At 26.7% G+C, this 26,447-nt stretch overlaps 3 protein-coding genes across 5 annotated transcripts in view; 2 read left to right on the forward strand and 1 right to left on the reverse strand.

The window, feature by feature from the left end:
- Positions 1-26,447, reverse strand: part of LOC132924446 (leiomodin-2-like) — a 74,367-nt gene that overhangs the window by 21,478 nt on the left and 26,442 nt on the right. The window lies entirely within an intron of this gene.
- On the forward strand, positions 566-9,312 carry LOC132924441 (E3 ubiquitin-protein ligase Su(dx)-like). Its single transcript, XM_060988764.1, has 14 exons — positions 566-1,232; positions 3,920-4,095; positions 4,364-4,505; positions 4,575-4,891; positions 4,949-5,038; positions 5,113-5,272; positions 5,338-5,602; positions 5,666-5,859; positions 5,914-6,057; positions 6,129-6,371; positions 6,444-6,603; positions 6,680-7,180; positions 7,776-7,872; positions 7,999-9,312. The coding sequence occupies exons 2-14, from the start codon at positions 3,993-3,995 to the stop codon at positions 8,169-8,171; spliced, it is 2,589 nt and encodes an 862-aa protein (XP_060844747.1). The 5' UTR covers positions 566-1,232; positions 3,920-3,992; the 3' UTR covers positions 8,172-9,312.
- LOC132923858 (splicing factor U2AF 50 kDa subunit-like) lies at positions 14,322-19,992 on the forward strand. The gene is made up of 11 exons (XM_060987834.1): positions 14,322-14,340; positions 14,424-14,654; positions 18,012-18,136; positions 18,210-18,326; positions 18,396-18,537; positions 18,605-18,646; positions 18,710-18,765; positions 19,203-19,325; positions 19,412-19,558; positions 19,628-19,792; positions 19,855-19,992. The coding sequence occupies exons 1-11, from the start codon at positions 14,322-14,324 to the stop codon at positions 19,984-19,986; spliced, it is 1,299 nt and encodes a 432-aa protein (XP_060843817.1). The 3' UTR covers positions 19,987-19,992.

The following is a 26,447-nucleotide window of genomic DNA, read 5'->3' on the forward strand; positions in this document are numbered from 1 at the left end:
ATAGTTTGTTTTCAACGGCGTTCACAAACTCTGCGCCTACGGGCTACGAGCGAGTGCCCGAGCAGCAGTTGCTCGAAAAACATCTAAACGCATCGGATTCAAAATTCAAAATAATAACAACAACTCTATAGATTATAGAACGATAATAATTATTACGTAATTGTAGCATAAGACTCGAATCGAATATTGTTTACGTAGTAATCACATACATAATAATATTATTATGTAGGTACCTCCCAATAACATTACGGTTGTAGCCGTTTCGACGACCGTGTGATATTATAAATATCTGGTTATCGAAACGTTCCGCAAAATAAACTCTACGATTTAATTATCGTGGTAAAAATTAAAAAAAAAAAATGAATAAGCACATAACATCGCAGAGAAGAGTACGCCGAACGCGGTGGCGAGAGCACACACCATCGCCGCGCTGATTGTGCAACAGCAGTCGGCAGTCGCGCGCAAAGACGTATAATAGTATGAGCGCGAGTGTGTGCGCATGTGCGCGTGTTCGTGTGAGTGACGAGTGTGTGTGTGTGTGTGTGTGTGTGGCGCGCGCGCGTGTAGCGTTATCTCGTCCGCTCGCGAGTTCGCGACCCAAAACGCACTCTCTCTCTCCGGCTGAAACGACTGCGGCTGGTGTGTTTGGAAAATATTAACCCACGCACGCACGCACGCAATTACGATTTACGATATTGCGATTTGCCATTGTCATTTTGTAATAATTATTACTATCATTCTGATATTATTATTTTGCGATACGATACGCGTACGATACGGCGACGACGACGACGACGATATTATTATTATTATTACGTGATTGACAACAGTGATTTGTAGTCGAACGAACCGATAGCTGCGGTGGACCGTGTTCGCTGTTCCGAAATACGCGTCGTCGATAGTAACGAATGATTTCGGGTCGCTGAAATCTCCGGCGCTACCGCAACAGTGACATAACCGTTGTGTATTTATTCGCGGCGTTCCGCCGATGGAACACTCATGGCGTCATCGTGTCCGCCACCGCCGTAATACGATCGGCGATCGTCGATAACGGCGGAGGAAGAGACGACGAGACGTTTTTCGCCTTTCTTCGCGGTCTGCCCCGCAACACTCGACCGCTAGCCCCCCCGCGGGTACCACCTCGAGGGCCGACGAGTCCAGCGCAGTCCCGAACCCGCCACCGATCCGGAGCGAATATTATTGTGTCGTATTGGAGTGCTGGTTAACACACAGTAAGTGCCACTCCCCCTCGCCTCGTTACCGAGATCAAAGTTTTAAGTGTCGTTCTGACGTATCTACGTTTTGTTTTTGATTATAACACAATGTGTTTCTTTGTCTTCTCCTTTATCGTGTCGCTCGAATTTTCATTGGTATCGACCAGATAACGAACGTGTACCTACGTAGGCATGTATCGCATTCTTCAATATTGTCCTCGTCTACTGTCAGTGCTCGACCGGCCCTGAAGACGACGACCATGGCTTAGGTCATCATCGTTGTTTCTGGGTCAGGGCGACTGTTGAGTGTTTCGGACAATGTTATTATGTTAACATATATTATGATAACGCTATAAACTAACAGGTTTCTGTTCTTCTCTTTGGTCTTATCTTTTTTCATTATACTTCAGAATCATGTACTAGACTCAAGTGTTCAAATACCACGGGAACATAATCCATTTTCGAGATTTGTTTTCTCTCTTATCACAAGTTCTTTCTTTTTTACCGACAAATTGTATCGTAGGGTAAGTCGCTTTTTGCTTCATGCATTAGTGGTATTACTTAGGTATACTATAAATTGTTTTATAATTACTGAATCAATATGAATTTATTGTTAGCAGTTTTTTTCACAATCAATATCTCGTTAGTAATATTTATGGAGGTTGAGCTATTATTTTGGTTAAAAAATAAGTTTTCTAGTTGAGTTGTTCTTTAGAAGACGTTATACCCACATGTGTTGTCTCTGTCTTACTAACGTATATCATAACAAATTTTTGTTCAGAAGAATATATTTTGTGATATTAGCTTCAATATTAGAGTAAATTTACCTATTACAATGTCATATTAGGCTTTAATTTATATTATCGTTTTAAAGTGAGTTATATCTGTGTAAAATATTACAACTTTAAAATTTTTATAACTCACTTTAGAATGATAATATAAATAAAAGCATATGACATTGACTAGTTAATATTTTAATTTTATAATAAGTAAATTTACTTTAATATTAAAGCTAACATCACAAAATGTGTTCTGCTGAACGTAAATTTGCTATGATGTACGTTCGTAAGACAGAGACAACACATGTGGGTATAACGTTTTCTTAAGACAAAACATAGATGGTATACCTACTTAATGACTAAAACAACTATAAAATAACATTATGCTAATGTAATACCAACTTTCAAATTTAATTAAGAATTAGATTTTTAAGCAGAAAACTGAACAAAACTGATTCTAATCATGATAAGCTTGCTAAATCTTAGCATATATAATTTTTTTTTTTATAATATCTTAAACATTCACGTGAGATAAACGACATAAAGAAACAAAAACACAATCTTACAATTAATACATGGTACATAATCATATACTAATGTTTATAAAAATTGATAATAAGCTTATACTTATCACAATTATTTATAAATTTCATTGATATAATTATTATATGTTAGATGAAAACTTTCTGAATTTTTGCATATCCATTTTTTATATATTACTTCAATTATTCATATAAGATATATGACTATGAACCAAAAAAACAACCTCATGGCTAATATATTATATGATCATGTTCTAACACTGATATTAATATAGAATAGTTTAGTATAATAGTACAAGTATACACAAATTGAGACTAGTTGAAGTACCTAAATTTAATTAAAAAAAAAGATTAACTATCAAAATCACAAATAGTAAACACTTAAAAGCATTACATATTTAATTTTTAAATTCTTACCTTCACTGTTACATTATTAAATAATATTTTAGTGTTAATCTAAAAAATAAAATTAATAAATTAAGACTAAACATTAAGAATTAATTGATTTTTTTATGTTCTTAGATTTTTTTTTTTAATTTTAATCAATATGTGAATATTAATCACCCCTAATAGGTATGTTTCATTTGTTATTATAATCAGTTATAAACAGGTCTATTGGTTCAATCATTTAATAGGTATATTGATAAATTGTATTCTGAATTCAGAATGAGTAGGTAACATATAAATTTGTTTCATGGCATTACCATTTTAAATACTAAATTGTATTTTGCATATTTTAGATGTTAATGCATATCAATTATCAAATATACTACATGCCATTTTTTTTATCGTAGAAAAATGATGAATTGTATTTGAATACAAAAAGCTTACTTTTTATATCTATCTAATGTAGGTAAATTTATTTTTGTATATTAATATTCTACTCACATTATTTATAGTTATAAATTGTTTGTTCATTTTTCATTTTTGAGTGTATAAGTAAATTAAATTCATAGACCTAATCATAAATTATATAAGTAGTTGATTATTAGCTAAAAGTTTTATTTTGTGACCTATTTGTTGTTTAAAGCTTCACTTAGGTACATAATAATATTATTTGACCTTCATACTCATTATATAAGAAGTGTTATATTGTTTTATTAATCTTTGATACTAGTTTATGATCATCTGTAATAAGAAAACATAATCCATAGGTGCCTACACCAATTTTTTATATTATGTAAACTATAATTTTAATCTTAATTAATTTTAGGTTAGGTTATTTATTTAGGTATAATATATTGATTTATTTATTTTTCATTGAGTATCTATTGAAACAAATATATTTGTCATCCAGGCATTAAATTGAAATCAATTGTTACATTTGATACACTGTTCATTTATATGTATATTAATTTTCTATTTTTTTTTTGGTTTTTTTTAGGTTAGCCCACAAAGTAATTTGTTAAAACTTTTGATGTTTTTTAAGTCACTATAGGTGAAAATTTGTGTTTGCCATGGGTACTATTGTAGAAAATTTGTCCAATTGCTCTATATCAACTCAGGATAGAGTAATTGCTCCTTCAAATCAAATTCAAATTTTTCAACTCATTGTAACAAGTAAGTTCAAAATTTGTATTAGAACGGCACTATTTATGCCACTATTTATAAATTATTAATTTAAAACAGTTTCACGTGGGAAATAACCACTAAAGTTATAGGTTGTTATAGTTAAGCCATGTTTTATTTGCCATAAAAGATAATAGTTTTTGCAATATCATTGGTAAATTGTAAAACAATACAATTGTTTTCAATTAAATCTATTTTATAATAATTAAGTTTATATTATGATGATTTATTGTTCATCAGATTTTTATTGCTGTTTTAGTTGAAAGCGCAGATTTAAAAAATAATGGTGGATTGATTAAACCGCATCCATATGTTGAACTTATTGTTGACGATTTCAAAAGGAATAAAACTGAAGTTATCAAAAATACATATCAACCAAAATGGAATGAAGAATTTACTGTGTATGTTAATAAATATTATACAAACTTTAAATCCAATCATAATTGGTAATGAAATATATTTTTTTTTAGACTTGTTACTCCATACTCAATATTACACTATCGTGTATTAGATTATTGTAAATTTCAAAAAGACGTGCTTATAGCTGAAAAGAGTATTAGTCTTTATGATATTTTGTGTAATTATAATGGTGTCTGTGATAATTTGGAGTTGACAATTGATTTGATGCGAACTCGTCATCATGATCATCTAACATCAAGTTCATCCACATCTAACAATTTGGTCAAAGTTGGAGAGTTGATTACTATATTACATGGTTTTCAAATTGATATGTCTCAGGTTTCAAATCCATCTAGAGAACCAGGAACTAGTACTAATAATCATCAAGGTAATCTTACTTAATATGTAAAAGAAATAATAATTTAAGTAATTTAATATTCAATAGGATTATCAGATGGCGATTTTAGTAATGGAGTTAGAGCTCGTAGTCGTACCTCAACGACGGCGGTTGCTGCATCACCTGTTCCAACAATAGGTAATAGCTGTTTATTTTATTACATGATCCATTTATAATAGATTTTTAATGAAGTTTATTTGTACACATTTTAGACATGAATGTATCTACTAATCTTATAAATAATGCGTTAACTAATAACATTCGACCTTCACAAACTTCATCAGTACACAATAATTCTGTTGAGGGAACAATTACTGTTCATCATCAAAATGGTCCTGTTACATTACCAATAGAAGAACCTTTACCCGTTGGGTGTGTGAAAATAAATTATTTTTTATTTTTAAGTTAAAAAATTTTATTTATACATTTTATTGTAGTTGGGAAATGAGATTTGATGCATTTGGACGACAATATTATGTTGATCATAACACTAAATCAACTTCTTGGGAAAGACCACAACCATTACCTGCTGGTTGGGAGCTAAGAAGAGATAACCGTGGACGTATTTATTATGTGGATCATAATACTCGTACTACAACATGGCAACGACCAAATGTTGAAAGACTGCAGCATTACCAACATTGGCAAGGCGAAAGAGCTCATGTAGTTCAACAGGGAAACCAAAGATTTCTTTATCCTCAAGTAAAATATATAAATGTTTTATGATTTTCTATGTAACTAATCATAATTGTATGGTATGTTTAGCATGCTTTAGGAACAGGGTCAGGACCAAATAGTAGACAAACTACAGGAGTTACGCCAAGCCCTGTTGTGGAGGAGGAAGACCGTATGGGACAGTTACCTAATGGCTGGGAAAAGCGTGTTCAACCAGATGGTAGATGTTATTTTGTTAATCATAAAAGTCGCATTACTCAGTGGGAAGATCCACGTACACAAGGGTATAAATGAGAAATATTTTGTTGATTATATTTTACAGTTGATTTATTTTTTAGAACTGAATTGATTATTGATAATTCGGATTTACCAACTGGCTGGGAAGTAAGAAAAACTACTGATGGAATTAGATATTTTGTTGATCATAATACACATACAACTACATTTGAAGATCCTCGTACCTATGTACCACCTATTCAATGGTTAATAATAAGAAAGAATATTAATCATAATTATTATTTATTATAATGTATAAACATATTTATAATTTTAGTTCAACTGGTCCTTACGGAGTACCTGCTGCTTATGAAAGATCATTCCGTTGGAAATTAAGCCAATTCCGATATTTGTGTCAAAGTAATGCAATATCAAGTCACATTAAGATTACAGTTTCCAGACAGACATTGTTTGAAGATTCTTATCATCAAATAATGAGATCTGCTGCGTATGAAATGAGGAAACGTTTGTATATAGTATTCCGCGGTGAAGAAGGCTTGGATTATGGGGGTGTTTCACGGTATATATTTTCTATTTATTGTTAAAAACAATTCATTACCAATATTAATAATGTAACTATTAAATTCAACAGAGAATGGTTCTTCTTACTTTCCCACGAAGTACTCAATCCAATGTACTGTCTATTTGAATATGCCAATAAAAACAATTACAGTCTACAAATTAATCCTGCTTCGTATGTAAATCCAGACCATTTGTTATATTTCAAATTTATTGGACGTTTTATAGCTATGGTAAGTATTATAATAAAAATGTCTTAAACCATATAAATTATATAAATATATATGTATACTATTAATACAATTTCAGGCTTTATATCATGGCCGTTTTATTTATTCTGGATTCACAATGCCTTTTTACAAGCGTATGTTGAATAAAAAACTTACAATGAAAGATATCGAGTCTATTGACCCAGAATTTTATAACTCATTGGTTTGGATACGTGACAATAATTTAGAAGAAAGTGATATTGAAATGTACTTTGGGGTAGATTTTGAAGTACTTGGACAAGTTGTGCATCACGAGTTGATAGAAAATGGTGACAAAGTGAAAGTTACTGATGCTAACAAAGATGAATACATTAGATTAATGACTGAATGGAGAATGACGCGTGGTATTGAAGAACAGACTCAAGCATTATTAGATGGATTTAACGAAGTAGTTGCATTGGAATGGTTAAAATATTTCGATGAACGTGAACTTGAACTCATGTTGTGTGGCATGCAAGAGATTGATGTTGAAGACTGGCAACAGCACACAATTTATCGGCACTATAACAGAACTAGCAAGCAAATTAACTGGTTCTGGCAGGTACTAGATCTAATTTAATTAATATTTCTGTTTTCAACATAAAAATTAATGTAAAGACTATCCCAAATTTTATTTATTTTATTGTAATTTTATGTTATATTCATATTATATGTATGAACAATAAAGAAAAAATTAAGCAAATATTCTTTTAATACTGGAATATATTATTATAAATCATTTTTCTTAATATTAGATTAGTAAATTTATAAATTTCACAAAAAAAAATAGGACAATACTCGAAAAATACAGTTTTTAATTTCCAAATATAATTTTATAAAATTGTTCTCTTTGTGTAGATAGTAGTTAAAGTAAAATTTAATTTTTATTGAATTTTATGCGTCATGAAAGGTTAGGTTATATTAGTATTTTTATTTTTATTTAATACACCTATTTTAGTTAATAATCTAAAAAAACTTCTATACATTACATATTCTAGGAAATTGTCCTATAAATTTAAATCAATTTTCAAAATTATTGTCTTACTGAGAGTATGTAGGTTTTTATTCTAACCCGAGAATAAACCTTCTTATTAACTAAATTTTTTATTTGTATTTGGGTTTTGGCAATATTTAATGTATTTAATTTTTAATTGTAGTTTGTAAAACAAGCTGACAATGAAAAACGTGCAAGACTTCTTCAGTTTGTGACTGGAACATGTAGGGTTCCAGTTGGAGGGTTCGCTGAACTTATGGGTGAGTTAAACTAAAACATAATAATATTAAGGATAATATTGCTATAAATTATTATGTTTTATTTTTTAATAGTATTAAATTAAGATATTGGTAATTATTATTAAATATAATTGTACTTTTGTTTAGGGAGCAATGGAGCGCAGAGGTTTTGCATCGAAAAGGTTGGTAAAGAAACATGGTTACCTCGGTCTCACACATGCTTTAACAGGTTAGACTTACCGCCATACAAGAGCTATGACCAACTAGTCGAAAAACTCAATTATGCTATTGAGGAGACTGAAGGGTTTGCTCAAGAATGAAACACAAATATATTCAGGTTAATGTTCCCTCAATTGTTACGATTTTAAATATAGATATAGTAGTATATATTAATATTTATAAAACCGTACAGTGATATCATGACCTTACAACATCAAATAAACGGTGAAACCGTATTTAACCTTTTAGAGGTTTAAAATACATTCCTTAATTTATATTCTGTTTTTATTTTATGCATCGTTAATTAATTTTGGAGTTAAAGTGTTTTATTCATTGATGTTTCTCGTTATATATCTCCAATTCATATAGTTACTATTACTTATAGATTTTAAGAACTGTGTTTTTATCAATAAGGCGCATGTATGTAATAAATAAATTACAAAAGTGTTTTGAATGTAATGATTGATGTACAAAAAAAATTAAATGAATAGTGGTTATGATTTTTGTTAAACTTTAATTTTGGTGAACGAAAGTAAAATTTATATAACATAATTAAAACATAATCCATTTTTTCATTGAAAATAATTTTATTATAACATTCAACTAATATCCGTTCTAATTTGTTAATTAAACATAGGGTACTTAAATACTATATAATAAATTAAACTATTTATTTATTGCAATACTAAGCACTCATTATTATTGAAATTACATATGACCTAAAGCTGCAATAATAATCAAATTTATTATTGTTGTTTTTCTTAGATCGTGCTTACGCTTTTGCGAATATGTTTATTTTTTTAAAACATAAAAAGTTACCATGTTTAACAGTTGTTTATTTTGTATTGTGAAAACTAATTATGAACAACATTTGTATTAATTACAATGTATAAGGTACCATACAGCATTTAGTAAACAATTGTATTTAATAATATTGATACATAAAAATGTATTCAATTCTTTTTTCATGGAAGAGCATTTACAAACAAATACAATTTAGCTCAAACCTTTTAAAATATCTTAAATAAAAATGTTTATAAAATTTGTTCAGACATAATTTTGCCAAAAAATACTTTTAGTACGTTATTTGAAAATGTAAATTAATCTTAATGTTACAAGACATGTGCTATTTCTAAAAATTATTTTAACTGTTTTATAGTTCTACTTTGCTGTGTGTGAGCATATTATATCGCTTAAATATAAATTTATTGTACTTTATCATTATAAAAAATATTTATATAATTCCTGTGCTCTAAATGTACTTTTTCTTTTTTTGTTAAATTAATTATATCTAGACATGTGTCTAGGTAGCTTTATATAGACACAATTTATAATTAAAATATTAAACTATTTTGAAAGTTATTAAATATTATTGTGTAAATACTTTTAGAATATATATTATCTCAACATTGTTGTTAAATACTATATTTCATTAATAAAAAAAATATTAAAAAAATCAATTGTGTTTTTAACATAAAATTGTTTTAAGATAGTTTTTCACTGATCAGTATCATTGGTTATATTTTATAATAATCAATATTTGTATTAATGACGTATAATTCAATTTTCAATAGTTATATTGTTTTTCTTTTTTTCTTTGTATTATTTAATTATTGTGTATTGTGAACATTAAATTAAAAATGTGTATCAAACTATCAACTATTAGGAGATGAAAATAATATGTCATTTATAGTGTCTGTTTTTTGGGTGTATTAAATAGTTGTTTATAAATACAATATATTATAAATCCATTTAAAATAAAGAAAAAATTGAATGACTGCTTATAAAATAGATTTGTAAAATCACTCTCTTGGTTAAGTGAGTATTTTATACTGAATTGAGTCACTAGAAAACATGTACTTAATGGCTTAGGTTTATATTACATTTAATAACTCATAACTTCAAAAATTAATAAAAATTAATTTTAGTTACATAATATTTTTCTAAAGAAAATTATATTTTTTATTTTAATTGTAATTTTTATGATTTGAAACTGTAAATTTATACACTATCGTTCAAATTTGAATTTTAAAATTTTAATTAGCTATAAAAATGTTATTATGTCTTTTTTAGATTTTTTTGGATTCAATATGAACAACTATAAAAAATTCTATTTAGATTTTCATGATGTTGACATATTTTTTCATTGTGTGTTAATTAAAATTTATAATATACGTAAATGTTTTAGGTCCCAATAAATCATATTATTGAATCAAAATTATTAAAATTGTTATTCATCTTTTAACTGTTAAACCAATTTAAACTTTGAACGAATATAAAAAATAACGGTGTTAGTATATTTAATATTTATATAAACATTTTATTAACAAATTCGTTTAACACAAAGTGAGTTATTTTTATATCTTTCTAGGTTCTACCTTTTACATAAACACAATAATGAATTTCTAAATATTCAATATTGATAGCGTTAGCACATGCAGCCCATTTAAACCAAATTATATGCGCAGAATTTAGCAAACAAAATAAATTTGTCATTCATTCAATCGTTTGTCGCTGTGGGTATTAAATATTCGAGTACGATCTGTTGTTTACCTATTTTCATTTGTAAGTAGTTTAGAAAGTTTTGTTTCTCAATAGATTTCGTCGTATAATAACTAACAAACAAATTACGTGACAGATGATACAGCGTACAATATTTTTTTTTATTAAGCATTTGACAGACATATTCCTTGCATCAGATCATCACCATAGGTAGCAAAACATTTATACTTATGACTTATTAGTGGCTAAGACTGGAGTTATCAGTGGTGTCTTTTGTACAATGCATGAAGCCATCATGCTCAAAAGCTAGTTATAATTGCTCTTTCTTATTTACTGTCACATTCACAAATGATAAAATTAGTATCTTTATCATGATCATCACTCATCATAAGATAATTAAAAATATAAATATCATTCAAAAACCTTTTAAATAATTGATTGTAATTAATTAATAAAAATTCAAATAGAAGTCTTTGATGAACAAAAAAATGGTGGTCGATGACAGCTTCATAACCCTAACTAACTTAATGTTGTCGATTAAAACCATGATGATTGGTCGAGTATCACATTTGAAAATCGCTTATATGCGCAGGATTGTGCAAGTTACTTTATTTATTGTAACTGGTTATTAGTTACAAGTTATTCTAAAACTGTGTAATCAGTTACAAGATACTAGATACTTTTATGTTGTGTAACAGTTATGTAACTAAGTTACATTTAAAGTTAAAAGTTACATTGATAAATGAAATATGTTTATATTTATTTATTTATTATAATATTATTAACACGTTTAAAAAGTTTAATGTATTAAACATAAGACAACCTACCTATATAATCACAATAATAAAAATAATAAAAAAACATGTTTATATAATACAAAATTTAAAACATTTGTCAATTGTCTAACGTAAAAATCATAAAATTAGTAGTTAGTCTTCTTATGAAATAAGTGCCTGAAATTTATAGGTATAGTAATATAAAATATTAATATTTATAGTAATTCAATTATTAACCAAATCAATGATGTTTATATAATATGATAGGTACTACTAATGTAGATCATAGCAAATTTATGTTCAGCGGAACACATTTTGTGACGTTAGCTTTAATATTAGAGTAAATTTAATGGTAAGAATATTATCTAGAAAATGTCATATGCTTTTATTGATATTATCATTTTAAAGTGAGTTATAGCTCTGTAAAATATTACAACTTTAAAATATTTATAACTCATTTTAAAATGATAATATCAATAAAAGCATATGACATTTTCTAGATAATATTCTTACCTATAAATTTGATAATAGGTAAATTGCAACACAGTATGAAGTCCTCTTAAGAAAAACTAATTTTTCAAAATTGTGGTCAGATAAATTTCTTTTAATAGGACAACGAATGCACCCAGCAAATGAAAATAACCTTTCCACTGGAGCAGAATAAAAGAGATTTATATTAAAACTATTAAATTTTACAAATAGTTTTTTTTATTGTGACATAGTTATTTAAAATTGATAATGACTTATTTTTATCATAAAAAAATTGTCGTTAAAAACATTTTGTTCTGTGTTATAAACTTATAAATATTAAATAGAGTCGATTACGGCCAAAAATATATAAACATACATAATATTATGTTTATAAATTTGTAATTACAATTTACAGCACCAAAATTCTTTTTTTAATTTAAATTTGGTTTATAATAATATGGTAATCACAGTGATAAATATTAAATATGTAATTATGTATAATGTAACTTTTAATTTTAATACTAAGCTACAGGAAGATGTGTAACTAGTTACATGTTACAAGTTACATAACTTAGTTACATGTAACTATGATAAGCCCAACCCTGTATATGCGTGTACCAGCAACATTATATTCTATATACTAATAAATTTCAATGCAAAAAATTGTATTCATGAAAATGTATTTTAGTCTGATGCTTCATTTTTTTCATTTCTATGTTTATAAAATAAATGTCAATAAAATAGGTAATATATTAGTCGATGAGTCAAAATCTTAAAATTCTAAAAAACATAATATAAGATTCCTCATAACTTTTTCTTACACATATGTAAAAATATTTAAAATATACATATGCACAAAGTATTTGAAGCTTAAATTTTTCCTCTTAAATGACAAACCTCAGTCGTCATCCTAAAATAAGGTAAACTCCCTGATACTCCGTCCTAAGTTAGTACTAAAACGGATTTCTCCTACTCTAAATGACGTTTCAGCTATACCACAAACCCAATTTGGTTTTCGTGCAGGTCACTCAACTATACATTAAATCCGCAGGCCGACTGACTCCATAACTAATTCTTTAGAAAAAAAAATACTGCTCAGCAGCCCCCTTGGGATAGTCCAAGAATTTGACAAAGTTATCTAGTACAAATTATAAACTCTAGACGAAAATCGCTACAATTTCTTCTCGGTAAATACTCTAAACTTAATACAAAAACAAAAATACTTATATATAACACTTTGTTAATGCCCATTTGGACTTACGGGATCCAGTTAAGGGTCGCAGTCAAAAAAATCCAACACATAAAAAATACAAACCTTCCAATCCATAACCCTCCGCATAATCACAAATGCCCCCTTTTGTGCTTAAGTGTTTCTAATCACACTTTTCATAAAGACTTAAAAATGAATACAATAGAAAAAACTGCAAAAATCCTATATAAACGTTTCTGCTCCCGATTGACAAACCACTCCAACCCACTGATTTCTGCTCTAGGTTCCGATATCATTCCTGATAATCCTGCTCGTCGTTCGAAGGGGAAGTGGTGTAGAGATTTAAATTTCAACTAACATATACATACAGAGTGATTCAAAAACTTTTTTTTCAAAATTTTTAGTTTCATGATTTTCTTAAACTATTTTTATTTTTTTACCCTTAAAATAAAAGTGAAATCACTATCAGTAACTACAGGTACAAAGTTAATAACGATATAGTCGATAACGAGTTTATTACATATGATTTACATGAAACAAAAAATAATATAAAAACCAAAAAAGCCCACGCGGGCTTATTAGTTGTCAAACGTTAACAGTGTTTATATAATATGTTCACGATCGTGATCATAGATCGATAAATCATATACTACTTTATTGTTTTGTTTTGACTGATTGTGAGGTCTATCCGAAGGGTAAGTTTGTACTTCTTAGGTTACCCGTCTACCAATGGTTAGGTGACTATTCCTCTCCCACAGGCAGATAATTTTCCCCATCCGGAGCTCAGGGTTATCCTAAATCAAATTCGAGTTCCGAAGTGGGCAAGAGTAGGAAACAACTACTTGTGCTACATATAAACTACCGATTTTACGTGAAGTTGGATTATTTGGAGTTGTTACCGGAACCGCGGTTACTGGTTATGTTAGGTTACTACTTATCATATTTTATTAATAAAGTTTTATTAAAACGTTTTTTTTTTTACTTAAAAATCATGGAATATTTTTTATTTTCCCATGAATTACTACTGACGTTTGAAGAGGTAGAATTTTCAATTATTTTAAAAATTAAGGTTACCTACTGATGTACATCATGAAGATTAGATATCTTAGTTCAAGACAGAGCATATGATTGAGATAAACCATCTAAACATTAATCAATGTTAACCAAGTCGATTTAGTTCTTCAGCTATTCGTCATAACTTTATATTTTTTTAATTTTTTTTTCTTTTTTCACGTTTGTTATAAAAATTTAAAAAAATCACTACATTCAATATTATGGATAGAAATCGTAGGATGACGGGTGAATACAAAGGTAGAGTTTGAATGATGTTTTTTTATTAAAGTGCATACTTAATGTAATTTAGTAAGTAATTCGTTTTTGTTTTTGTAACTTAGAAAAATATCGTGACAAGAACCGACGAGAACGTGGTAAAAGACGTAGTCGTTCACGATGTAGGGACCGTAAACGTCATTGCAGACATAGATTAAGGAGTTTCAAAGGTCGTAAACGTAGTAGATCAAAGTCACCTAAACATAAGTCTAGTCGTAGAAAGCCATCTCTCTATTGGGACGTTCCGGCATCAGGTTATGAACATATGACAACGGTTGAATATAAAGCAATGCTAGGTAAGCTATATAGCATTTAAACTAACTAGATACTTTGGTAGATTTTGATTAAGTTAAAAAAAATCGAATTACAATAGTAGGCAACTTTTGAGGACACCATTTAAATTTAAATACCTTATTTTAATAGGTATACTTGGATACATATTTAATTAATTGTTATTACTTATGTATTAAATTTATAAACTTGATAAATGTCTTTTGAAATTGCCTCTTAAAACTTAAATCATTTTTCAAACTATTATTTAAGGAGGCCTTTTCTAAAATATTTAAAACCAAAATGAAATATGAATCTTCATAGTTGTTATACTTTAATAATGAATAATAAATTATTTATAATATTTCAAATTCAATTATACCTAACCAATTTTTATGTGTTTAAATCATAAAATTGTATTTTCATAGTTTGGAATACAAAATTTTTATGTTCTAATATTTATACAAAAATAAAATCATTACTATACATTTCTAAATTTTATATGATGTACATTAAAATAATATAGCTTGTTAATCTGACTCATATAGTCATATCGGTCCATACTATTGCTGGATTATCATAACCACCGGATTATGGAGAAAAAAAAACTAGACATTTAAACAGAAATTAGGAAAAAATTTTAATTTATTTATTTTCATTACACTTATATTGAATTATGCATTTAAATATAATTGATATCACTGACAAGTGACCAGTTTATAATTTTGTTAAAATTTTAACAATAGAATCAGGAGATTCAACTATATTAGATTAAAGCAATAAACTAAAAATAAAATTATAGCTGGGTGTGATAAAAATATGCTGGATTATTGAGGGTAATAGAATATTAAGATTATTGTACATTTTTATATCATTAATGGTTTTCATGTGAGATATATCTAATTCATAAATATTGAATATAATTTGTTGAATATATTTTTTTTTTAATAGGAGTCAGTAAATGACTATATATTATACATTTTAAGAATTTATATTTAACATTGTATATTAAATTACAAATTATTGTTATAATAATAATATTTATTGGCCAAAAAGATAGATGAAATACACACATGAATAATTAATTACTTTACAAATTATTTGGCCCAATTTACCACTGAAGTAATATCTCATATTGGTGATATTGGAGTTTCTAAATCATACATAATACTTAATACATTTAATTAAAGTTGGTTTACAGGTTTATGTGTTAGTTGTTTAATAATTTTAGCTAGAATATAGTCTAATGACATTCAAAATATTATAATACGCATATTTTATAAATCAATCATGTAGTTACAAAGATCATAAGTAATTATCTGTCTAATTTTTAATGTACCTATTATTATTTACTTAATGTCTTAGTATGATGGTATATAATGAATAGTAAAAAATACAAAACAATGTAAAGGAGAGAAATCAGACAAATAATATAATATATAATTCTACATTCTTCACATTTTATATTTTTTTTTAATTATTTGTAGTATACCACCAAATATTTAAGTTTAAATGCCTAAATAAATACTTAATAGTTTCTTAAAATGTTTAAGTATTATTAAACCATTTTTATTGCACAATTTGTTTATTAACAATCTTCCTTAGTAATTTGTATAATAAGTTATGCACTTGTGCTGCCTAATTTGAATATTTAGTTATCTAATGGGAAACATAAATGCAACAAGCTATTATTGCATTATACTATAATGACATAATGTAATCATATTTATAGAAATAACAAATGATTTCTTATATGACTTTTTCTTTATTTGTAAATGTTTACCTGATACTTAAGAGAATTTTTAGTTGTAGTATCTAACCAAGTAATACTTTATAATATATTATAATATAATATAATATATCGTTTTTTTTTTTTTATAAAATTGGATATTAAATATTATAAACAGTTTGGTTAGGTATATTTCAATTTGTAATGAATAACTAATCATTCAGGTATTTTTAAATTAATAAAAATTTACTTGTTAAAACAATTTGTATGTTAATGTAAATAAATATTTTCTGAATGTATAGAACTATACGCTTTGGTGAATTCCATTACAATTTAAAACCAATATATTTTTCATACTGTGACGATACAGTACGATACTAATATAATATACATTATGTCAAGGTTGGGCATTAACGAGTTAAAAGTTAAAATTAAGTTAAAACATTAAGTTAATTTTAATTATGTTAATTAACACGTTACATTTTTTTCAAATTAACTTTTAACTTAATAAGTTACTTTTTTTTTTAGATTAACGTGTTAACTTCAAGTTAATTTTATTCAAAAGTATCTAAATTAAATTAATTTTTGTCTGTAGAATAATGCAAGAATAATTCAAAATTTTAGGGTCTATTTTAGAAAAACACAGTTTTTGATACCTAATTGGTACTAAGATGTATCATTTTAAATTTTCCTGGTAATTTTCTTGAGCGTAAAGAAAAATATCTAATATCTAATTAACAAAATTATGTGTCTGGAATTTATTATTTTTGCAAATAAGAAAATTTTAATTTTAAACTAAGTTAAGTTACTTTTTTAAAAAAAGTTAACTTTTAACTTAACGAGTTAACGAAAAAAATATGAGTAACTTTTAACTTAATTTAACTTGATTCTTTTTAAAATAACTTAATGAGTTAAAAGAAATTGATAACTTGCCCAGCCTTGCATTATATAAATAAATCCAATACTGTTAAATAAAAATATAAAAATATACATAAATCATATTTAATAATATATTTTTGTTTTTAGAGTTAAACTAAATTTAATATGTGTTAATGTTTCTGACTTAAAAGTGTAATAGATTCCTTTCAATACAACCAAAAATGTGTCTGTTTCTATTTAGGTTCTGTTTTATAAATTCTGTATACAATTTAACTACCGCTTGCTGTGAGATTAGTTTAATTTCTGATTATTATATTTAACATATTTTACAAATTATTGTTTACACATTTTTTATATAAAAGTTTGCCGACTGAAATAGGTCTAACCCTGCAATAACAGAACATACTGATACATGACTCGTTTTTTTGCTTGTGTTGAAACTATACATAGAATAGTCATATTCTCTGTACAAACAGATTATATTTATATGTACATATAATAAATAAATTAGATTTGACTTTTCTTATAATAGACCCTTTAAAAGTAGTAAGAAAAACATACATAATTAAATAGTTAGTTAATAATAATGTTATTTTGATACTTTTTACCGCTATTTATAATGTTTGCCCAACCATAGGTTACAAAAAATCAATGCTATACAATATTGTTATTTCTTCAGAACAGTTTTAAGGTACTACTCTAACAGTTTCTATTATTTTTTAAATATTTAGTAAAATATTTAAATTTAAACTACATTAGTTTACTTTTTTTTTAGCTGCTGGACCAAGTCTTAACAACTCAATATCAAACATCCCTTCAAAAATCCATCCAGCTGGAAAAACTATTGTACGCCAAGCAAGACGGTTGTTTATTGGAAACATACCATTTGGTGTAACTGAAGTAGTTTTGTTATTACTTATTTATTATTATAATTTATTACAACTCAACATATTTGTAATAATTACATTTATAGGTTGAAATGATTAAATATTTTAATCAGCAGTTATATTTGTCTGGAATAGCTGAATCTGATAGTAATCCTGTGCTTGCGTGTAAAATATATGTAGGAAATAATTATGCTTTTTTGGAGGTATTTGTTGCATTAAATGTTATTAAAAATAAAAATAAAAATGGAATTTTAAATTTAATTTAACTATAGTTTAGGTCTGCTAGTGAAACTACTAAATCAATGTGTTTGGATGGTATTCAATTCAAAGGCAATTACCTAAAAATACAACGACCACATGAATATCAGACTACAATTGGAGTCACTAAGAGTAACCCTATGACATTAGATATGAGTATGGAAATATTTATTTTCTTCTAGATCAAAATTTTAATTTTTCATTGTAATATAATTTGTTACAGTGAAATATGATTCCAGTTCATTTGATTTTGAAACAATTCAAGGTGTGTATTATATCTAAAATGAAATATATATTTTTACTCATTAATAATTTTTATGCTGTGTAGATTCAGGAAACAAATTATTTATTGGAGGATTACCAAGATACCTTAATGAGGATCAGGTAAGTCATTTTAGTAGTAAAATATCAAACCGTTCTCATTTTTAACATAATTTTTAAATAGCAAAAATAGCGATGATTTTTTTTTTTTCAACGCATAAATTTTGGGTTTTTTCTTAAGAATATTTATTATTGTTTTGTGTATTCAATTAATAAAGCAGTTTTAATTATCATGGGCATGGAATATTATTTGAGGTACTCGTACTGTAAGAACATGGATTCTTCTTTATTTCCATCTGAAAACATATGTAATGCTTTTCTTAAACTTTAAATACCTATTTATTATTTTGTTTTTATTATTTTATTTCCAGTTTACTTTAAATAGTTTTATCAGTTAAATGATTAACAGTGTACGATCCCTAAATAAATATAATTTAAGGTTAATTAATATTCAACAGAACATAATATAGGTTTTAAATTAATTATCTATATGATAATAGGTGATAGAGCTTCTGACATCATTTGGTCAGTTAAAAACATTCAATTTGGTCAGGGATTCTGTCAATTATTTTAGTGGAGATTATGCATTTTGCGAGTATGTTGATACTGCTATAACAGATCGGGTATAAAACTTTAAATAGTTATCAAATAATACTTTTTTAGTCAATGTTTTCTTTAACGATTAATTATTTAATTTTTGTGAGTTTAGGTCATTGATCATTTGAATGGATTGTTATTTGAAGGAAAGAATATAGTTGTGCATAGGGCCTATAATGGAGCTAAAGAAGCTAAAGTTGAACAATTATTGGTCCCGAATCAAGATTCTGGACTTGCAGTTATAGGACCTCCAACTGAGGTTAATGTTAAGACACAAAATAAAAATTTTTTTAAAAAAAATATATATATAATTTATAGTTATTTGCAGGTTTTATGTTTATTGAATATTATAACTCCTAATGAACTAAAAAATGATAACGAATATGAAAAAATCTTGGTAGATATTCGAGAAGAGTGTAATAAATATGGTAGTGTTCGGTCATTAAAAATTCCACGACCTATTGAAGGAATTGATGTACCTGGTTGCGGAAAAGTATTACTTAAATATTTTATTAATTTCTACTGTATAAATAATTGAAAATTGTTGTCTATCAGGTGTTTATAGAATTTCATTATTTTGGAGACTGTGAGAAAACATTACAAGCTTTGACTGGTAGAACATTCAACAACAGAACTGTGCTTACTTCTTACATGGAATCAGAAAAATATCATAGAAATGAATTTTAAAATATATTACTGGAATATTATTGGATTTTATTTTAAAATAACTTTTTAATTTTTAGTTAATACTTGGAAATATACTAATAGTAATTAATTTACCTAAAAGTGCATAACACTACTGGGAAAATAATAAATTATTAAATTAAAACTAAACCTTCTAAGTAGTATAAAAAATTTAGAATTTTCTATTAATTGTCTGAATACCTATCCTTGTATTATTTTAACTAATAAAGTTACTGCTTAATTATTTAAATATTTATAAAAAAAATATATATATATTTATTTTTTTTAATTTTATTAGAGAATAAACAGTCTATACCCAAAGGCATAATAAGAATAGTGCTTCATTATATTAAAAAACATGAATAGGGCGAGAGAAGAAACCATCCAATGATCGCACTTCATTTTACTTAAATATATGTATAACTATATTTTTTTTTTTAATTACTGTCAATTTTTTTTCTTTAATAATTAAGAAAATCTCTGTACCAGTTTCATAAAAAAAATATACGAATTTGTTTTTTGAGACTAAAAGATTTTTACAAGTACAATTTTCAAGAAACTTGTATACAATGTTCAAGTCTTAGTTTTTAAAACTAAAAATTAATTTTTTAACCTAAAATGATTTTGACAAGTTATTATTATAATAAAATTTGAATTTTAAACGATTATAAAAAAAAATTTCTCGTCATTCATTGTCTGTGGTTAAATTCTTTTAAATCCTTATTAAATTAATTTTTATCACATATTGACTGATGATATTTTTGATTATTAATACACAGTTTTTTTGTTTTTACTCTCATTTACTCATCTAGTTAATATTTTGTCCCCAAGCAGTCTAAGCTTTATCTGTATGCCTTGAACATACTAAACGATGAGGAACTGAGCCCATTGTATTTCCTCAAAACTAATTATAGTAATAAAAAAGTGATCCAAATTCAAAAGGAAAAAAACTGCAACCAGTGGACTCAATGGACTCAATTATGCCTTCAATTTTTAAATAATGAGGATGTATTTTTAAACATATATTTTAATGCCTTTAAAATTATTGTAACTTTACTAGTTATAAGTTGTTTTTGTGAAAGACTTTTTTAAACTAAGTTTTATAAAAACTAAACTGAGGAGCACTATGAATCAAGATCACCTATATGGCTTATTTATCATCAGTAACGAGCAAAAACTACAAGAAGCATAGACTAATGGTGTCATTGAGATTTTTAAAGTATTGAAACTATATAAAAGAAAAATGGATTTATAAACTCTTCATTTTTAACAACAAGGTTTATATTAATTATAATTATTAAGAATACTATATTTCTACGAATTATAATACGGACGATTAGCGTGACGTCACGTACGTTATTAATCCTTATCAACATTTCATTTGGATCCAAACAAAACAAAATACACATTTGAAATGTATACAAAATAAAATAAGTTTATAAGTCATAGTCTTTTAAAACAGCTAAATCTATTAAATCTATTTACAAAATAAAAATACAAAATAAAAAAAATGCTCTAAACTGTTTTAAGTTGTTTTAACAAACAAAATTAATTTAATAATTTATTTTGTATACATTTTAAATAAGCATCTTAGTTTGTTTGGATCCAAAACGATCCAATTGATAAAATGTAAAACATTTGATAACGCGTATGACGTAGGCATTAATCGAGCGTATTAACCAATTTAAATAATTTTTTAATTGCAGCATAGGCCAACCACACACGTATCGCAATTTGAATAGCGCGCTTTAACAAAATGTTAAATGACGTGGCCCGGCATAATGTTCTATTTCCATGTAGTTTGGTGGAGGTGGTTCATAAATAGTGTGTGCGAATACCAGGGATTCATGAATAGGAGCGCGTGATTTTTGCCATAAACGGGCGTGGTCAGAAAGTACGAAGGTAGATTTTCCTCCACATTTGTATGAAAAAGCCGCTTTGACTTTTGAATTCCTATTCCCTAGTATACCGATTTTCGTAGGTATTTCTATTTAAAATACCTATTAATAATTTTGTTTTTTTTTTTATTTTTTTGTTTTTAATTTAAATTATTATAGGATTCTTATAATCATATTTTAATTAAAAATTTGTCAATTATAAGATAATAATAATATTGTTTTAGTGTTTAATTGCGTTTATGCATACTATATTTTAATAAGAAACTGAATTTAATTTTCCATGTACTTATACTAGGAATTAGGATAAATTTATTATATCATATCATTCTAAATTATATGAAATCTAAATCTATGAGTACCATGTAGAAGCTAATCTAATTGTTTTACATTTGATATATTAGTATACATTATATTGAAATTTGATACTCACCAAAATAGCTCAATTAACATTAAAATTGTAGAAGGCTTAAAATACCATAATGTTCATAAAAAATATCTACGGTGGCTTTGGATGGAGTTTCATTTCATTGCCTATTTTTATAATAAATAACAAAATAATTATGTTTGTTATTGCAATTTCTTATTAACCATATTTACATAACGTATTTTTATTTTAGTTTTAAATATATTTTTATTATGTTGATTATGTTGAATACTTTTCAGTCATAATTAAAAAAATATTTTTTTATTGCAATTTTTTTACTATAAAAAAATGGGGCTTTCTTCAAGGCTGGGCATTAACGAGTTAAAAAATTAAAGTTAAGTTAAAAGCTAGTTTATTTTAACTTTTCAACTTAACTAGTTACGCTTGGATTTTCATTAACTTAACTATTAACTTACTAAAATTATTTTTTAATTAACGCGAAATTAACGAGTTTATTTTTCATTTTAAGAAATAAGTTTAAATTAATTTATATTTCAATATTTATATTACAAACACACAAATAATATCTGTATGAAAGACTTTATTTATGATTTAAATTTTCAGCTTTTAGGTAACCATTAATTATTATTTAGATGACTATTATTATTTTTTTATAAAGACGGAAAACTAATAAAATACTTACTAGCTATATAGAAAAATACTGTGTCGTATACTCGTATGAAGTATAAGCATTATAGTCTATAATTTAGTTTTGCGTTGGTAAGAAATAAAGCACGCTAAATCGCTAAAGTATATGTATAAAAATAACTTTTCTTTAACTTAATAAAAAGTTTAAAAAAAATGTATATTAACTTTATACTTTTAACTTTTTCTTATTGATGCATATTAACTTAACTCAACTGAGTTGAAAAAAATCATTAACTTGCTAAACCTCGTGATTACCTTGCTATACCAATTCAAGATAACATGTTTGAAGGAATGGAAAATAAACTAGAGTCTTCACATGAAATGATGGCAACCTAATCCTATGAAAACTTAAATATGTGTGATCCATCTGAAAAACAGACTAATTAATAGAAAACTGAACATCATATGGGATGGAATAAATATAGAACACCCACCCTACTCCAAATATCTAGGTGTCATCCTAGATAGGTCATTTAATTTTAAATAACACTGCGATGCCTTGAAGCGGAAAACATGTGTCAGAAATAACCTCTGCAAAAGTTGGTTAGTTCAAAGTGGGGAGCTCATCTCGAAAAAGTATAAGGATCTCGGCACTAGCTTTATGATTTTGGGTAGCTGAATATACATGCCCAGTGTGGGGTATGTCAACATATGCTAAGTAAATTGACACTTCGTTAAATGACATTGTTCGTATTATAACAGGCTGTTTAGAACCAACAACAGTAGACAAACTATATGTCTATATCCTCTGGCAGGAATAGCGCCACCGCACACCACATATACGTAGACAAATTGTTAGTGACATAGAGCGGACGAAAGGCACCTGATGTATAATATACAACCCGAAGGTTTCCTGACTAAAATCAAGAAAGCGATTCTTAAAATGTACGAAGAAATTAGAAAACAACCCACCAATAGTAAGGATAAAATCATGGGATGCAAAAGGCAAGCATAAAGTCGAAGATAATCTACCCCCGGGGCACAATAACATATGGATGATCTGGAGAACACTAAATCGCCTACGTGCAAGAGTTGAATGACCTAGACTCTAGAGAGAGCCTGAAAAAATGGGGATTAAGCATAAGGGAGAGGAAGAACAAAGACACAGACTATTCATGCGGAGAGGTCTGGACAATGTTACACCTATTAAATTGCAGCGAATGCTCAACCAAGTGTAAACTGACAAACTTACAAGTCACAAACAACTAGGCTGTAAAAGTAGCAAAATACTGGAGCGATGAAATATAAAAACAAAATAATACGTCATCACCTTTACTCTTTAGAACCTTATATTATTACCACTATTTATTTAGTATTCTGTTTATATTTTATTTTATTTTAATGTAAATTTTATTTTATTTGTTGTTTTTTTTTACTATTTTTTTTACTATTTGTATTACCTTTATTTTACTATTTGATTTATTTACGTGTTGCCTGTAGTTAAATGATACTTATAAATTTAATTTATTTTAAAATAATTCGTCAACCGCCAACCCGGTTTATATATATATAAAAAAAAAACAGTAAAAAAGCCACAGTAGGTAATCATATTTATTTATTGTATGTGTACCATCATTCAATCTGGCGTTTGGAATCCATTTCACATCTATGAGAACTACTTTTCAATAGGCACTTACTTATAACTCCACAATTAACAGTATGAAAATTATGTGACCTGTATAATATGGGATTTTGTGTACCAGGTTTGTTAGGGAGTAGTAGCAAAAAAAAGCATTTTAGATAAAAAAAAATAATAACCAACATATAATAAGAATTGGTTCCTATGCTACAGTATTAAAATCTGACGACTGAGATGTAACTGGATTTTATCGCTATTTTCATTACTTATGATTTTATTCTCATCAAACGCATTTAAGTATTTCATTATTCAGAAGATTTAATAAACATTTTAAGTAAATCCAAATATTGAAATATTTTCTCTATTCTAATGCTCCATAATTTACGATGCAATTCTCATAAAAATAAATTTATTTGTTTTTTTAATATTTTTAATTCAATCAAATGAATTCAATTAAACATATAATTTATATGCGTTACTACGGAACTATTTTAATTGTTTATTCTATCAATTAAAAATATAATATATAATATCTGAAATTCTCCAAATAATGAGAAATATTGATTTAATTTACTGAGATAATTGAATAGTTGAGATGAAGAGTCATATTTTAATCAATTTGATTATTACGACATGTTTATATATAAGTAAGTAATATTATATAGGTATATCATATGAGCTATTTCATGTATTATAGTATGCATATTAAGTAGCGTCGCAAACTTTTTGAAACACAAAGGCATACTACCTATGCATAGAATCACCCACCAACTTTTCAAAATAGTATTTATCTTGGAATATTAATTTTAAATTCTTTTATATTATAACTTAGTTTACAACTATTAATATTATCAAATCCCAACACAGGGAATGAACCCATTACTTAGTAAAATTAATTCACTTACAACCACTAAATTTGAAGAAGTGATTGCCCCAAAAAAGTGTCCTCATGACGCCAATATTCACAAATACTCGTATAAAAAAATGTATTTGTTATTAATTTTATTTTAAAATTGATTATTTTGTTTATTATTTAAAAGTTTTAGTTAAGACAATTGATTCATTTTTTTTTTAAATATTTTGTTTTATATTATAATACATTTTTAATTCACCTATTATAAAAATTTTCCATTATTTTGATAATATGTTTAACAAATTATTATAAATTATATCATAACTAGTGTATTATATGTATGTATTTTAAATAATTCACTTATCTTAACATATTTATTAACAGGCGTATGTCTACGACAAAATGTTTTATCAATGGTCCACTTAATATTTCTTATTTTTTTCCCACTATTCCTAACATCAAAACATCAAAATCTAAATGGTAAGTACGGAAATAATGAAAAAAAAAATATTTTATTCAATAATATTATTTAAATACATCAATTACACACTATCTCAAAATAAAATACACCAGTTCTGCGCACTTTTTTCCCCTTCCACCAGTGACTAGATACCTATGCCGTTATATGTATGAGATGCGCGCAGCCGGACGGAAATTGGTATAGCTATCATTTATATACATATGATGTTTATTAGTATCGTATGTGATGTTTTCTATGAATCAGTGTAGTTATATTATTTTAGCCCCCCCTCCCATATTCATGCTTGACGCTGCCAACCATGATGTTTCATCAAATTTTAATTTCTCAGTATTGAAGCTAAACAATTGAACACAACGCTCCTTAGTCCTCACGTTTGTCTTACATAGTTATAATAATACATATCATAATACAAAACTACCTAAATAATGAAAAATTAAAACTTCGTGATGAGTTGTGCATTTCTAGTGTTTACCCTAAATGCATGTGGGACCCGGGTACAATTAATGCAATTGTACTGTTTAGTACCTACCCTACGTAGATGCTACTGATTATATTAGCTGGTAATGTGAATCAAATATATT

The sequence above is a fragment of the Rhopalosiphum padi genome, chromosome 3, assembly GCF_020882245.1.
Source record: "Rhopalosiphum padi isolate XX-2018 chromosome 3, ASM2088224v1, whole genome shotgun sequence".
Classification (NCBI taxonomy): domain Eukaryota; kingdom Metazoa; phylum Arthropoda; class Insecta; order Hemiptera; family Aphididae; genus Rhopalosiphum; species Rhopalosiphum padi.